At 43.0% G+C, this 14798-nt stretch overlaps 2 protein-coding genes across 7 annotated transcripts in view; one reads left to right on the forward strand and one right to left on the reverse strand.

Annotated features, from left to right (window-relative positions):
* The window catches only part of srpk2 (SRSF protein kinase 2), a 105482-nt gene extending 104785 nt beyond the window's left edge, over nt 1-697 (reverse strand). For 4 of the 6 annotated variants that reach the window (XM_090231289.1, XM_036969498.2, XM_036969497.2 and 1 more), the window contains exons 1-2: nt 569-694; nt 283-349 (exon numbers count right to left, since the gene is read on the reverse strand). In XM_090231289.1, the coding sequence (XP_090087415.1) occupies nt 283-349; nt 569-584 (83 nt within the window). In that variant the 5' untranslated portion in view covers nt 585-694. Of the gene's footprint in view, nt 1-282; nt 350-568 lie in introns of all 6 variants that reach the window. The other 2 variants (XM_090231287.1, XM_090231288.1) reach the window with 1 other exon arrangement.
* Nucleotides 698-2199: 1502 nt separating this feature from the next.
* On the forward strand, nt 2200-14305 carry LOC110521410 (pseudouridylate synthase 7 homolog). Its single transcript, XM_021598941.3, has 16 exons — nt 2200-2318; nt 2920-3267; nt 3377-3461; nt 4486-4596; nt 4742-4886; nt 6201-6312; nt 6421-6498; nt 7704-7832; nt 7983-8108; nt 8386-8447; nt 8576-8736; nt 9012-9138; nt 9395-9496; nt 9714-9843; nt 11259-11350; nt 11542-14305. The coding sequence occupies exons 2-16, from the start codon at nt 2930-2932 to the stop codon at nt 11676-11678; spliced, it is 1935 nt and encodes a 644-aa protein (XP_021454616.2). The 5' UTR covers nt 2200-2318; nt 2920-2929; the 3' UTR covers nt 11679-14305.
* Nucleotides 14306-14798: the final 493 nt, after the last annotated feature.

Consider the following 14798-nt stretch of genomic DNA (forward strand, 5'->3'; position numbering starts at 1 on the left):
CCAGGCGAGCTGGACCAGCGTTCCCGTACCAGCACCTGCACCACCGCCCTCGCAATATGCCTGCCTATGTGTGCGTTTTGCCATACCTGCCCAAAACAGACTCTTCCCCCGTATGTTGCCTTCGCACCAGCTACTCAACCAGCCACTGCCAACAATGACAGCTTAGCTGGCTGACGTTCTATGGAAAGCTTAATAACCGCTGTCACGACCTGACACAAGAGACATAACAAACGAGCACAGCACCACCAAATACCACTCCATTCCGAACACCGCTCTGCTTACCTCCTTCCGTGGGCTGCTTTGTCTTTTTTCCCCTTGGGCCTTCTCTTTCGGGCCTGGATTGCCATCACTAGAAGAGATTAGATTAATGTAGAAGTAGGTCCGAGCACCGAGAAGGGACAGAGAGAAAGAACAACACATCAGTCTCGAGCTTTAGCTGGCCCGGCCAAGCATCATAACCAAAAAGGTTGGAAACCCCCGCACGCGCGTAATTTCACCACCTCTTATCAAAACCAACAAAAGCTGTCCCGTAGTCGGAATATTTGAAAAATAGAACATATTTTCATACCTTTCCTGGAGCTCATGATGTTTTCCTCCTTCGCTTCAGCAGCAGCGGCAGCTCAACGGCAGCAGCCGAGATCTCACACTCTCTCGTCTCCAGCCTTCTCTCTGGAGAACGCGCACTCCCTCTGTCGTTAGGAGGAGGAGGCGCGCTCAAGAACTGGAGCTCTATACTACGTGGCCGCGCACAACTGTCACAATTGAGGTTAGCGCGAAAAGGAGCGCTTAAATTGAAAGAACCAAAACCAGAAAGACTGAGTCCCTACGGACAACATTAGACTATCCCCATTTTATCAATGTCTCTGATGTCTTGAACATTAAAATATTTCCCCTGCCCGCTTCCCTATTTATCCCCACGCCAAAGCACTATTAGCTCAGTAGGCCTCTATCTAGAACCTAAAATAGTTATTTCCGCTGTCCCCATAGGATAACCCTTTGAAGAACCCTTTTTGGTTCCAAGTAGAACCCTTTCCACATAGTGTTCTACATGGAACAAAAGGATTCTAACCAAAAAAGGTACAGCCGAAGAACCCTTTTGGAACCCTTTTTTCTGAGAGTGTAGGTTAACTGGGGCGTATCATGAGCAAAGGGAACCCTGAATAACACAGAGCCTCCTGCTGAATTGTCCACCCTATTTTATATTTTTTTCAAAACATGTTATTGACATGCTGGTTCTGGGAAAGTTTCCTTCTTTAGGATCCCATCCAATGTTCAAAGCTGTTTAGGATTCTGGGGAATGACTAGGCCTATCTCAAATGGACCCAGAATAGGCTTAGCAGGTTAGGTCAATGAGTTTCAAAAAGTATCTGCAATTTAGTTATCTGTTGTGTCACCCGATCAATCCATAGCTGGTGGGTCATATTATGGCAAACCTAATCAGTTATTATCTCACCCTGGATCACATATATAACCTTATCTGACCCAGAACAACAATTATCCTGCAAATAGGCCTATTTCTCAACGACATCTGTATTTTTTAGATTTACATTTTAGAAAAGGCCTGGCTGCGATTGGCAAACTGCGATTAGCCTACATTTTATTATTATAGGCCTAGTTATTACTAGACTATTAGAAGTATAAAATATATAAACTATAATCGGCATTGAACACTATGAGGCAGCTGAATTATAAACTATTCATAAATGAAAGATAGCGTTATATTGAAACACTGTGTCGTTTGGCCAATATAACCCTAATTCTGATCCAAGTCGGCGGATTCGATTATGCTGGGCAACAGTCCCGTAAGAGAAACGGGCAAAAGGGGTGAGTGACCTTCTCAAAACGAACAGTAATCGGCGCTGCCCGGTTGTGAAAAAGGCAGCATGGTGCATCTTCCAGAAACATACATATCTTTTCCATAAAATATATGTTTTAATTTTCGAACTAGTTTTCATTAGGAAGGCATATAAACGCGTTGTTATCAAAGCAATCATTTGTATTTGAAAACACAGAATCTTACTAATTACTCCACGTGCTAAATTACTTGTTTCGCTATCATATGCTATCTGTGGGCCCCGACCTCTCATTTTAGACAGCTCCATTGGAAATATCCATACACCCGGGATACCGGGCCATGCTTAACGAGTACCACTACCGTTAAAGAAACGAGAGATTTCTTTATTGACATGTCCTTCAGCCAATAAGTGTTGATATGGGCGGGTTTCAAGACATGACTTTTTCCGGATTCGAGCACACACACACACACACACGTGTGTAGGAAAACTGGGGTACTTCGCTGTGCGTACTCTACTGAATAAGTAGGTGAATCAGATTTCAAAGTTAAATAACAGTTTATGTCAGTATTTTATTTGGCATTCATGTAACGATGCATAGCTTTTCCATGGCTAAGCATGTGTTGGCTCCTTTAGCAAGTCATGTTACGATTTAGGTTATTGTTATGCGCTAATATCTATCGTTAGCTAGCTAGCAACCAAGCTACCTAGCCAGTTGATGATGCCAAAAGACAAATGTGAAATTAAACACGTCTCCTAACCATCTGCCATTTATTTGCAATTCGACAGTTGGATGGAACTGTACCAACAATGTCTTTACATCCTAGTCACAGGGTGAAAAGTTGTTGTTACACTGTTTCAGCAAGGAACCCCGCTAGCTAGCACAGAGTACTTACTGTCTTTGATTATAGCCAACCAGAATAATTATCATGTTATGTTTACATTGATACTAACAAGTTACACTGAACAAAAATAAACGCAACATGCATCATTTTCAAATGTTAAATATATTTTTTTTAAGTCAGTGTTTGCCACAACTCTACCAATAATTAGTGTAAGAGAAGTGTCTAGTAGTGGTGGGGATGTTGACCTATTCATTCACATGTCATCTTCTCTTGACCCTCAGCTTGTGTCCTATGGCGGATGCAGAGCCCATGCTGGTCCCTTCCCCTGGGGGGGAGAAAAGGGCCTGCCCTGCCTTGGAGGATGAGGTGGCCCACAGCACCAAGAGACCCAGAGTCCAGAAGGATGAGAACAACAAAGGAGGACACTCTCACAAGCCAGCCCAGGATGAGGCAGAAGAGCCAGAGGGGGAGGAGACAGAGCCACTGGAAGAGGAGGATGGAGAAGGGGCTGGGTTAGGTTCTGGAGAGGCTTTTGCAGAGATGATGAAGCATGGGCTCACAGAGCTGGATGTGGGGATTCTGAAATTTGTCAGTGAACACAAGGGCTTCTCTGGGATCCTCAAGGAGAGGTTTGTACTGATTCCAGTCAGGCTGTAGTGTGATCTGATCCATGGCGTGATGTATATGTGTTGCTGTGTGCGTTTCACTATGACAGAAAATCTAATACTCTTTATTTAGGTACTCTGACTTTGTCGTACATGAGGTCAACAAAGAAGGGAAGACAGTGCAGTTGGATGATCTCTCGGTCCCTGAGGAGGCTGAGGTGAGCTAACAATGTATCAGTAGAACTGTCTTTCGTCTTGCAGTTTTAGAGTGAAACATAATCATTCCTGAAGTTAAAGCTTGACTCCGTAGCCCTTTACACTCGTACCCGTATACGTGATTGAGATGGAAGATTTGAGCACTAATAAGCACCTAAATTGGAACGTCGTGGCTGTACAGTAACATGCTATACGTGACGTCAAAGCTATTCCTCTGCACTTCACAGTGCTGTATGGGTTTTGACTGACAGCTGTTCTGAATTTGAGCACCGCGCACAACAAGAAGTTGACCTCATCCCTCCTGGTAATTGGGTAACTTTAGAAAATGTTTTGTCTAAGTAAGAGAAATGCTGTAAATTAAGAGGACTCTGTGTATTTTGAAAGATGAGATGTTAAGGATTATAGTAAATACATCCTTGACAAGCAAGCCAAACACCCGTGAGTCCCAGTCCCATCTCACTTCAAAATTCATGTCATATACAGTGTCAATATTTATGATTTCTATGTTTGAAGTCAACTTACAAGATGAAGTGTCGTCATACCCTGGGTAGTTCTGAACACAATGAGCATATGTTATATTGTGAAGAAAGCACACGCACCTGAATGCACTCATGACTTCTTCCTAGCTGCACCAAATTGCCTTGTGTAAGATCATATTTTATAACTTAGCTAGTCACGTTGGCAAGAGAACAAGCATAGAAATCATGGCCACCTGACTCAAATTGCAATTTATAATGGGCCGCTTTTGGATTGCGTAAACAACAACAGTAGTTGTGATTTCAGGGATGTAGGTTGTGTTCCAAACAAAACTACAAGTGTGCTTGCTCTAGTTCCTCAGCAGCACAGCTAAGAGAGCTCCAAAAAGTACCTTATAGTTGAAGATTCTTCTTCGAATCATAAAATTGCTTAGGGACAACTGTGCACACTTTGGAGAGATGTGTGTGGCCACCTGGAGACACCAGTTAGTCCTGCTTCCCCAACTGTGGATTCCATCTTTAAACTGATGTTGGGTTTGTCTTGTGCTAGGAAGCCAGTGTGGCAGAGCAGCCAGGGTCTGAGGTTTTCACAGAGGAGCAGAAACACCAACTTGAGCAGCTGCAGCTCTTCAAGAAAAAAGAGGGCAACGTGTCCATAGAGGTAAATACGCTGACTTTCTCCAAACCCATTAATTAAGTCTGAGAATTTAGTAGTAGTTTGTTATCCACCTTGATCAGTGGGTTTATATAACGTTGAATAGTTCACCTATCTTGAAAGGTGACCAGTTGCTTCTGGTTGAACACAGATGGCGGATGACACCAAAGAGAAACGGACCCTGGTCCACAAAGCTGTCAAGACCCTGTACCCTGGACTGGAGACCAAGACAGAGGAGCAGGAGGGAAAGAAGTTCATCGTAGCCTACCACGCAGCCGGGCAGAAAGCACTCGCAGGTAGAGACAAGAGAATGGGAGATGGGTGTAATGGACCTTTTCTGGGTTTGTATCTCTCTGGTTTATTTTCGCAGGGTGAAATCTCTGTAACGTCTGTCATAGAACAGAATCAAGTCGCTCTCAAGTTTGTGTCTCTTGCTTCAATAAAGAGTTTACATTTCAGAATAAGGAAAGTTATTGTTGAATGGTTGGAAAGGGTTGTGCTGCATGCCCTTGTTCAGCTTGGCCTCTTTGGTTCTCACTGCATGTGGTTCTGTCTGAGCCGAGTAGCTACTGCCTAGTTAAATAAAATAAAAAATACTGGGTTGGCTAGCGTATGGGATAAAATGCAGGCTGCATGAATGAACAGGTGCATGTGCAATGTCAACACAACAAACCTGCATGAAGATCCTGACCAGGCCCATGGCCTGTGAGAGAGCACATAGATCTTGACTTTTAGGCCCAACAAATCAGCAGAATCTCCTTGACTGGCCTATTTTGAGATCAGTTAAGACATTGACATTATTCACATCAATAATATCCTGTGAATTCAGTAGCTTGTGCAAAAAGAGCACAGCACTGTTGTCATAAAATAATTGCTTTGTCATGCCCTTGGCACACGACTTGCTGCACAGAAATGGTTTGACACAACAGCACTCCAAACCTGCATGCTGGTTCGCCACCCCCGTCGGTCTGTCTGCCTAACGGTCCATAAACTTATTTTAGTAACAGTCTTTTATCGTTTATATTCTATTCCTTTTGCTCTTCTCTGTGTGGACAGAGGTCAAAATCGCTGCAGGTAAGAAATCCTTGTCCACACTGCTCAGAAAAAGAGAGGTATATGCAATTTAAAGGTTTCAGGAGACTAGTCTAAATGTTTGTAGCCTCACATCTGATTAAGTATCAGCTCCTTATCTGTCATGGCATCATCAGTCTTGCACAATTGTCTTTATGGTAAATAAATAGTCATGACTATTTTCAGGGTGTGATGAACTGTTATCATATTGTTCAGGCTAAGGGAACAGAACCTCAGTTGGTTAGTTTATACTTTAGAGCAATGGGGAATGAGTGTTCAAGTGCAGCATTTAAATTATTCAGACATCTTGGGACATGCAGGATGCTCCCGGCATAATTTGTTAGAGAAGTGGTTAATGCTGTATGTGTTGGGGCCCGTAACGAAGCTGCTTCCACCCAAAAAGATGAAAGCGCCAGGTAGTTTCAGTAACTTATCAAAGGCCTGAACACTGATGAGGATGTATTCTCTGCTGACAGAAGGTGTTAGATATCTGATCCTCTGCCTGTGTCTCCACGACTTACTCCTGTGTCCCTGGACAGCCCCCAGGAAACACTCCTGGCCTAAGAGCCGTGGGGCCTTCTGCCACTTTGTCCTTTACAAAGAGAACAAGGACACCATGGAGGCCATCAACGTGCTGTCCAAGTTCCTCAGGTAGAACACTTGTTTTTTTTCTCATAGCATTTCTCACAGGATGTGTAAGAAAAACTTATACTAAACTGTACAACCCCTGACTGACATTGTGCGTCTGCTTTTCTCTAGGATGAGGCCTAATGTGTTCTCTTACATGGGGACCAAGGACAAGAGAGCCATCACTGTGCAGGAGATTGCAGTTCTCAAGTGAGTGTGGTTGCCTGCCACTCATCAAACTGACAAACATGTAATTATGTTCTTATTAATTAAGTCCAACGCAGCCATTTCTGGGTAACAATTAAGTACATTAAGGGCTCTACATTGTCTATGCAATGGAACTGCAACAGATCCATCGGAGGTTTGTCTACGTAGCTCTACGTAGTTCTACATCCTCTATGCAATGGAACTGCAACAGATCCATCGGAGGTTTGTCTACGTAGCTCTACGTAGTTCTACATCCTCTATGCAATGGAACTGCAACAGATCCAACGGAGGTTTGTCTACGTAGCTCTACGTAGTTCTACATCCTCTATGCAATGGAACTGCAACAGATCCAACGGAGGTTTGTCTACGTAGCTCTACGTAGTTCTACATCCTCTATGCAATGGAACTGCAACAGATCCAACGGAGGTTTGTCTACGTAGCTCTACGTAGTTCTACATCCTCTATGCAATGGAACTGCAACAGATCCAACGGAGGTTTGTCTACGTAGCTCTACGTAGTTCTACATCCTCTATGCAATGGAACTGCAACAGATCCAACGGAGGTTTGTCTACGTAGCTCTACGTAGTTCTACATCCTCTATGCAATGGAACTGCAACAGATCCAACGGAGGTTTGTCTACGTAGCTCTACGTAGTTCTACATCCTCTATGCAATGGAACTGCAACAGATCCAACGGAGGTTTGTCTACGTAGCTCTACGTAGTTCTACATACTTTTGTGATGCAGGATTTTGGGAACCCGGCACAAACGGAGCTCTGTAGCTCTATTTGACTATGAAATCGCTGTGGAGAGCCTTTACTGTGATTGTTTTCAATTAAAAGGTTGTTTAGATATATTTTTTTACAAAAATTGCTTCTTAGCAAAGAGCAATTCCTCAAGCAAGAATTTTACTAGGACTGTCTGGGAGTGGTCTGAGTGAGGGGCCTAATTGGAGGGGTATTTTACCTGAAATCGATCTTATTGGTCTATGAACTTATACTGCCTGGTGATTGTTGCCAGACAGGCCAAAACTCCACCCACGCAAAACAAGCAGAAATTTCAGGCACTCTTTTCAAACACCTCTTACACTAAAAAGCATTATCACAATTTTCACACTATTATTCTAGCCTCCTTGTGTGGAATTGTATATAGAACACAGGCAAATCCTGTTTTTGACTGCACTGGGCCTTTATGTTGCCTGTGACTTCAGGGTCACAGCAGAAAGACTATCTCACCTTAACAAGTGCCTCAATAACTTCAAGCTGGGAAACTTCTGCTACAAGAAACACCCTCTGAAACTGGGGGAACTACGGGGAAATCATTTCACTGTGGTCATCAGGTCAGTGAATACTAGCTGTGTGTGATGTCTGTCTTTGCTATAACATTCTTTGTAACTATAACTACTCCCCAATCCCCATTTATTCAAATAGCAACAACTTTTAATCTGCTCGGTGTTGCTGTTTTGTTACTGGCTGGTTGTCTCCCACAGGAACATCACCGGGACAGATGACCAGGTCCAGCAGGCCATGACCTCCCTCAGAGAGACAGGCTTTATCAACTACTACGGCATGCAGCGCTTTGGCACCACTGCCGTGCCCACACACCAGGTTGGCAAGTAAGGACAGACACACACACACGTGTGGCTGGTGGCACCTTAATTGGGGAGGACGGGCTCATAGTAATGGCTGGTATGAAATATGTGGAATGGTATCAAACACAATACCATTCCAGCCATTATTATGAGCCGTCCTCCCTTCAGCAGCCTCCCGTGACATACATAGGGTATAGGGTATGCAGGCAAGAACATGACTACTCTGTGCATGGTGTAACTGGCCCACGGGTATGGGGTAGGCAGGGGATAGGTGATTTGACTGTTGTTGTGTCTGGACCAGAGCCATCCTGCAAGACAACTGGAATGAAGTGATAGATCTGATCCTGAAGCCTCGCCCTGGAGGTAAACAACCACTCTCCTTCATTTGACTCGGTTTTGAATGTTTTTCATGTAATGTCAGCTACCAGATGGCCAAAGCATTATTGCAAGATCATGTGTTCAACTTAATTTGCCGTGACCTTTCTCTACAGCGGAGAAAGGTTACCTAGTGAAGTGTCGTGAGGAGTGGGCCCAGTCCCAGGACCCAGAGGCAGCGCTTAAGAAGCTACCTGTGAAACGCTGTGTGGAGGGACAGCTGCTCCGAGGCCTCTCCATGTACGGCAAGAAGAACATCATCACTGCATTTGCCATGGTGAGCTGAGCCAGCTTTTACAAACTAACTGGCAAATGCACTGTTATGACTAATCGGGAAGTAATGGGTGACTTGCACACACTTTCCAAACATCGTGTACATGATTTATTTATCCCTGTGTGTTTCCAATGGATTCTATGTTATTAAATGTTGTAAAAGGTGAGAAACAAACTTGACCGCACGGGTCCACTGTTGATTTGTTTGATTCATTCAGTCTGTTTTCGTCAGGTTTACTTACGGTGGGTTAACTCCCTGTGTTGGCCCTCATCTTCTAGATCCCTCGTAACAACCGGCTGATGTACATCCACAGCTACCAGAGCTTTATGTGGAACACCATGGTCAGCAGACGCATTGAGGCCTTCGGGCTGAAGGCTGTGGAGGGAGACCTCGTGCTCAGAGGAGGTGGGTCCTATCTGTCTTGTGCGCCTTCGTGTGGGTGTATTTGGGGACAACTGAGTTTTAAATCCTTTGTTAAATCTTCTGTAGAGGACGAGCACACAGCCCAGTGTGCCTGTCTCACAGATGGCTCTCAAGTGTGATAATCCACGTCGAACAGAGGGCTTCAAGACCACCTGCTAGGCTGGACTGAGTTAGTGTTTATTCTATGTAGGGGCTCAAACCAACTAATGTACACATCCTATTCGCCCTCTATCTCCAGGCACTGCGTTCGTGCTGTCTGCAGCCGAGGCAGAGACCCACTCTATTCAGGACGTGGTGATGCCCCTACCAGGGTTTGATGTCATCTACCCCACTCACCACGGTAAGAGAGCCCTGCATTCTCCTATCCTCCATGCTAGGGCACAGTTCCCACACAACTGCTGTTCTGATGCCTGTTGTTTGTGGGGGTAGAAGCAGAGGAGGAGAAGAATTTCAATCTCTGGACTACTATATCTCTGGAGTATACACTTCTATTTAGATATGTGGGTGAGGTGTGTGTTTCAGATGTGATTGTGTCCTTTCCTCCTGTTATGTAACAGTGGGGAAGGGCTACAGGGAGAAGCTGAGTACAGATAACCTGGACATTGACAACATGAGACACAGGGTGAGGGACTACTCTCTGGCCGGGGCCTACCGTCGCATCCTCATCAAACCCAGTGACGTCAGCTGGTCTGTAACACTCACTATCACCTCGGTATCAAGTAATATAACATTTTTCTGTCATAGCTAACTAGTAAAGAGCTATCTAATAGTATTATGCAAAATGTCGTTACACATTCCAAAGACATTAAAAAGGAGCTGAGGATTTCTTTATTTAATAAAAATTGTGCGTGAGTGTGATATGCAGTACCAGTCAAACGTTTGTACACCAGGACGTGGTGTATTCAAGGGTTGTCTTTATTTTTTAAATTATTTTCTACATTGTAGAATAATGGTGAAGTCATCAAAACTATGAAACGCATATGGAATCATGTAGTAACCAAAAAAAGTGTTAAACGAATCAAAATATATTTGAAGTAGCCACCCTTCGCCTTGATGACAGCTTTGCACACACTTGGCATTCTCTCAACCTGGTTTACCTGGAATGCTTTTCCAACAGTCTTGAAGGAGTTCCCACCTATGCTGAGTGCTTGCTTGTTGGCTGCTTTTTTTTCACTTTGCGGTCCAACTCATCCCAAACCATCTCAATTGGATTGAGGATGTGTGATTGTGGAGGCCAGGTCACCTGAACTCTGAAGCATTTATTTGGGCTGCAATCTCTAATGACCTTATCCTCTGCAGCAGAGGTAACTCTGTCTTCCTTTCCTGTGGCGGTCCTCATTCAGAGCCAGTTTCATCATAGCACTTGATGGTTTTTGTGACTGCACTTGAAGAAACTTTCTTGACATTTTCTTGACTGTTTTTCTTTACTTATTTGAGCTGTTCTGATTGGCTCAACTGATTCCACAAATGAACACGGCACACCTGTTAATTGAAATGCTGGTTGAGAGGGAATAATCTCAAATGTAAAATATATTTTGATTTAACACTTTTTTTTGCTTACTACATGATTCGTGTGTGTTATTTCATAGTTTTCATGTCTTGACTTTTATTCTACAATGTAGATACAATGTAGATAATATAAACCCTGGAATGAGTAGTTGTCAACTTTTGACTGGTACTATGTGTTTTATTTATTTATTAGGGCAACAGGTAGCTTGGTGGTTAGAGCGTTGGGCCAGTAACTGAAAGGTTGCTAGTTTGAATCCCCGAGCTAACAAGGTGACAGTTTTCAATGTGCCCTTGAGCAAGGAACTTAACCCTAATTGCTCCTAGGTCACCACTGATAATGGCTGACCCTGGCTGTGACCCCCCGCTCACCACGGGTGTCTCGGGGAGTTGGGATATGCAAAAAACACATGTCCAATTTACATGTGAATAATACACACTTGTACATGTGTGATACTGGACAAATGTATAAGCACCCACCTAATAATTATTGAGGCTTTTGTTAAATGCACTTCAAATACATTTTTTGATAATCTGTCCTCAATTTCTTCAGGTACAATGTTGAGTTGTATTTCTTGTTACGTCTCCTTGTGTAGGGAGGTGATTAACTATGATGACCCTCGTATCTCTCTGGTTCACACTGATGTGGAGAAACTAGAGGACCAACCTCCTCCGGTCTTCAACAAAGGTCTGTTGTAGCTTCATGTTGCTGTACATTGATCACTTGTGTTCCTCCTCAACTTGGCTTGTATGTGTACCCCCATTTTTAAGTGGTAGAGAAAAACAAATAATTCTTGACAGCCCGCTTTCTGGTGAAGTTTCTGCCTCACTCTTTTTTTCTTCATCATCCCTCCTCTCTTCTCTTCCTCCCACCTCCAGAGGGGAAGTACAGGGCTTTGAGGATGGAGTTCTCTCTGCCTCCCTCTACCTATGCCACCATGGCCATCAGAGAGGTGCTCAAGATGGACACCAGCATCAAGAACCAGACCCAGCTCAACACCATCTGGCTCAACTAACACAACACGGAACAATGTTTTACTGAGCTGTATCCAGCGACGTCGAACATTGCAGATAGAAATTTAATGAATAGAGCTGACACAATTCCCCTATTCGATATGACGATCATATCTTGTCTACGCGATACATTTCTATCTGAACCTTCTGTATTGTTACTTTCTCCTCAATAAGCCCTTGAACTACATTGCCTAGACTACTGGGCTGTTTTTACAGGCTGCAGAGCAGTCCATACTGTATGCGAGTATCTGTAGACTGTGGGAGTGTGTTTGGTACTTTGCCAAGCCAAAAGTCATTCCTCAAGGTGTGTCATAGTGATGATGGAAATCATCAGAGCCACCCACACAACCAAGAGCAACATCTCTGTTGTTATTTCCTTTTTTTATCAGGAGGTTTTAAAGCGTTCCTGCACTGGTGGGGTTCAGAGATATGATTTTGAAATAAGTGATGTGTTTCTAGGAGTTTCTCAGTAACCCATGGGGGTGTTCTGAGGTAGGGCTGGGACGATAAACCTAAAATGATCGATACGGCCACTTTTGCATGCAGCATTTTGCTGATACCATTCACTACCATAACAGTAGCTAATATGGGTGATGGCTACAACAAACTAGTAGTAATACTAAACAGTGGTGCACATTACTGTTCTATGTATTGTTATCGTATCAATTCAGGCAATCTATCGCAATATCTATTCTCTGGAACTGGTAGAAAGGTTTCCTCTTTAAGGGCCACCACCTCGACTCTGTCACCCACTTCCCCAAAGACAGATAAAAAAAACTTGACGCCCCTGCTACTTCCCACAGGACTACAATGAACTGTCTCTGATTGTACGCAATTATCCTTTGCTTTATTTAACTAAAATGTTTAGCTTTTTTTTTTTTTTTTTTTGAAACAAGCTCTTTTTTCTCTCTTTTTTTTTTTTTACAGAGCGAGAATTAAAATGTTGAGTGAAGACTGTTGGAGAAGGTTTGTTTCATCAGACATTTGAGATACAGCATTCTGTTCCAACCTGTGTCACTTTCAGAGTATCATGATGCCTATAGTAACTATTCAGACCAAGAAGATCAGTCCTATGAATTACAGTCCTGTCGTCAAACAATGGGAGCATTTACTGTCATAAAACTAATGTTGCTTGACAAACACTTTTATTCAATAGACATTATCATGTATAGTAGTGTTGTGCTTTGGGGGTACTTATTTCTGGTTGGTGGCAGTAAAGATGCATCTTGGCAATGAAAGATCAGTTTTCTGTTTTGGGTTCTAGTCGGCACTGAGACAATGCCCCGGTTGCTGCTGGTCATGGCAGGTGCTGTGGAGCTTACCGTCTGGCAGGGTGGCTCTTGCCAGCTGGCAGTAGTTATTGTAGTGATTGCCTGCTATCAGTGCCATGGCTCCAATCTGTGTTTGACAGGATCCAGTCACCAGCCAGTTACCCTGGTATACTGAGAAGGATCTCATGCAGTTTTACTTAATGTTCTGTTATGTCATGCTCTGAAAACAAATCTCTGTAACGGAGCACTTCAGATTTGTTTATATATTTGAATCTGTGTTAGTGTGATTTTCTTCCATATCCCCCTAGCACATTATTTTCTAGCAGGACTGGTGTAACCTTGTGAGTGACCACCATATTTTTTAATTTTTTTTACATGGCCTAAGTAAGATATTATACCAACTCATACCACAAGGGAGAGAAGTTTTGACTTTTACTTAAAAAACATTTTTTTACCTCAACATCTGCACGTCACACTTTATTCAATTTCATTAACAAAATTCAAAATATGTAAATGTCCACGTTCCTTGTTATGAAAACCAATCAAAACTGTCCTGTGGTCAGGTGACACAAACATCTCTAATAAATACACAATGTGTTCCTCTAAATCCAATATAAAGTTGTATTGCTCTGCAGCGTGTTTTACAGGTACAGCTATTTACATTCCCTTAACTTTGCTTTAAAGTCCTTACAACTCTGTTGAAAGAGATCTGGAACGGCTTTGATTTATGAGCAGATGACCCGCTACAAACTCCTATGTGATTCTCCATCCTTATTGTACATAATGTTGTTCTATGCACACTGCAGTATGGATAAGTCTACTTCTAACCAGTGAGATGAACTGGGCTATCTATAATTATCTTTATTGTCCCAATTGAGATATGTGTAGTGCAGTCAAGGTAAAAACAACAAAACAATATATTTTTAAAAAACACGACTGAAACTGACAGAAGCAGAGGCTAGCTAAGGTGTCGGATATCTTGGTCAACTGTAGAACATCTACCACTGGTGGACAGTGTGATGACGGGGAAAGTGAGGAACGGTATGGCTCTGGTCAGGTGAGTCTGAAGGGACAGGGAACAGGATGTGGGGTGAGCTGTTGTAACTTTTCAAGGGATGTGTTCTGTGTTGCACTGTGACGTTATGCCTTTCATAGACTCCTGTTATGTCTGCACCCTAACACAAGGTCATTGTGTTCTGGAACTGTTGCTTGTATAAAATAACCTGCCTAAATAATATGATTGTGTTATCACCTCCCACTATATAAGAGACATGGAACCATTTACTCCTGAGTTCTTCCCTGTGAAATCAGATCTCCCTCCCCTGCAGTTGCTTGATTAAAGTTATTATACAATTGAATACTCTGCCTTAATCTTTGGATTACATTTTCCACAACAATAATAATAATAGGTTAATATAATTTTGGGGGTAAAAAACAAACAGCATGTACAATGTATTCTCAGAGGATAGCACTTACAATTCATAATTAAACACTTGTTTCCAAAGTGGTCTTTGATTTATATAAAGAGATTAGCCCTCAGCTGTTATGTTTACAATGCCCCTCGAGGTGTCATGGACTTCATGTATGTCAGTTAACAGTATCTGGTAGTTGGTATTCTCTCCCTCCTATCAGACCCCCAAGACACCACAGTCTGGCAACGGCTTCTGTGTTTTTACAACAAGCCATCGCTGCCCACTATGCTAAGAAACACTAGAATGTCAAGAGGTGAGCAGGACCTGGATAGAACCCACTCCTAACGGATTCCAGTGTATGCCTTTGAAAATAGAATAGGAGAATGTGTGGTGCAACTTAACCTGGAACCAGGTCAATGCCATAGAAGTAGAATTCTAG

The sequence above is a fragment of the Oncorhynchus mykiss genome, chromosome 4 (assembly GCF_057628025.1).
Source record: "Oncorhynchus mykiss isolate SJ-2025 chromosome 4, ASM5762802v1, whole genome shotgun sequence".
In the NCBI taxonomy this organism is placed as follows: domain Eukaryota; kingdom Metazoa; phylum Chordata; class Actinopteri; order Salmoniformes; family Salmonidae; genus Oncorhynchus; species Oncorhynchus mykiss.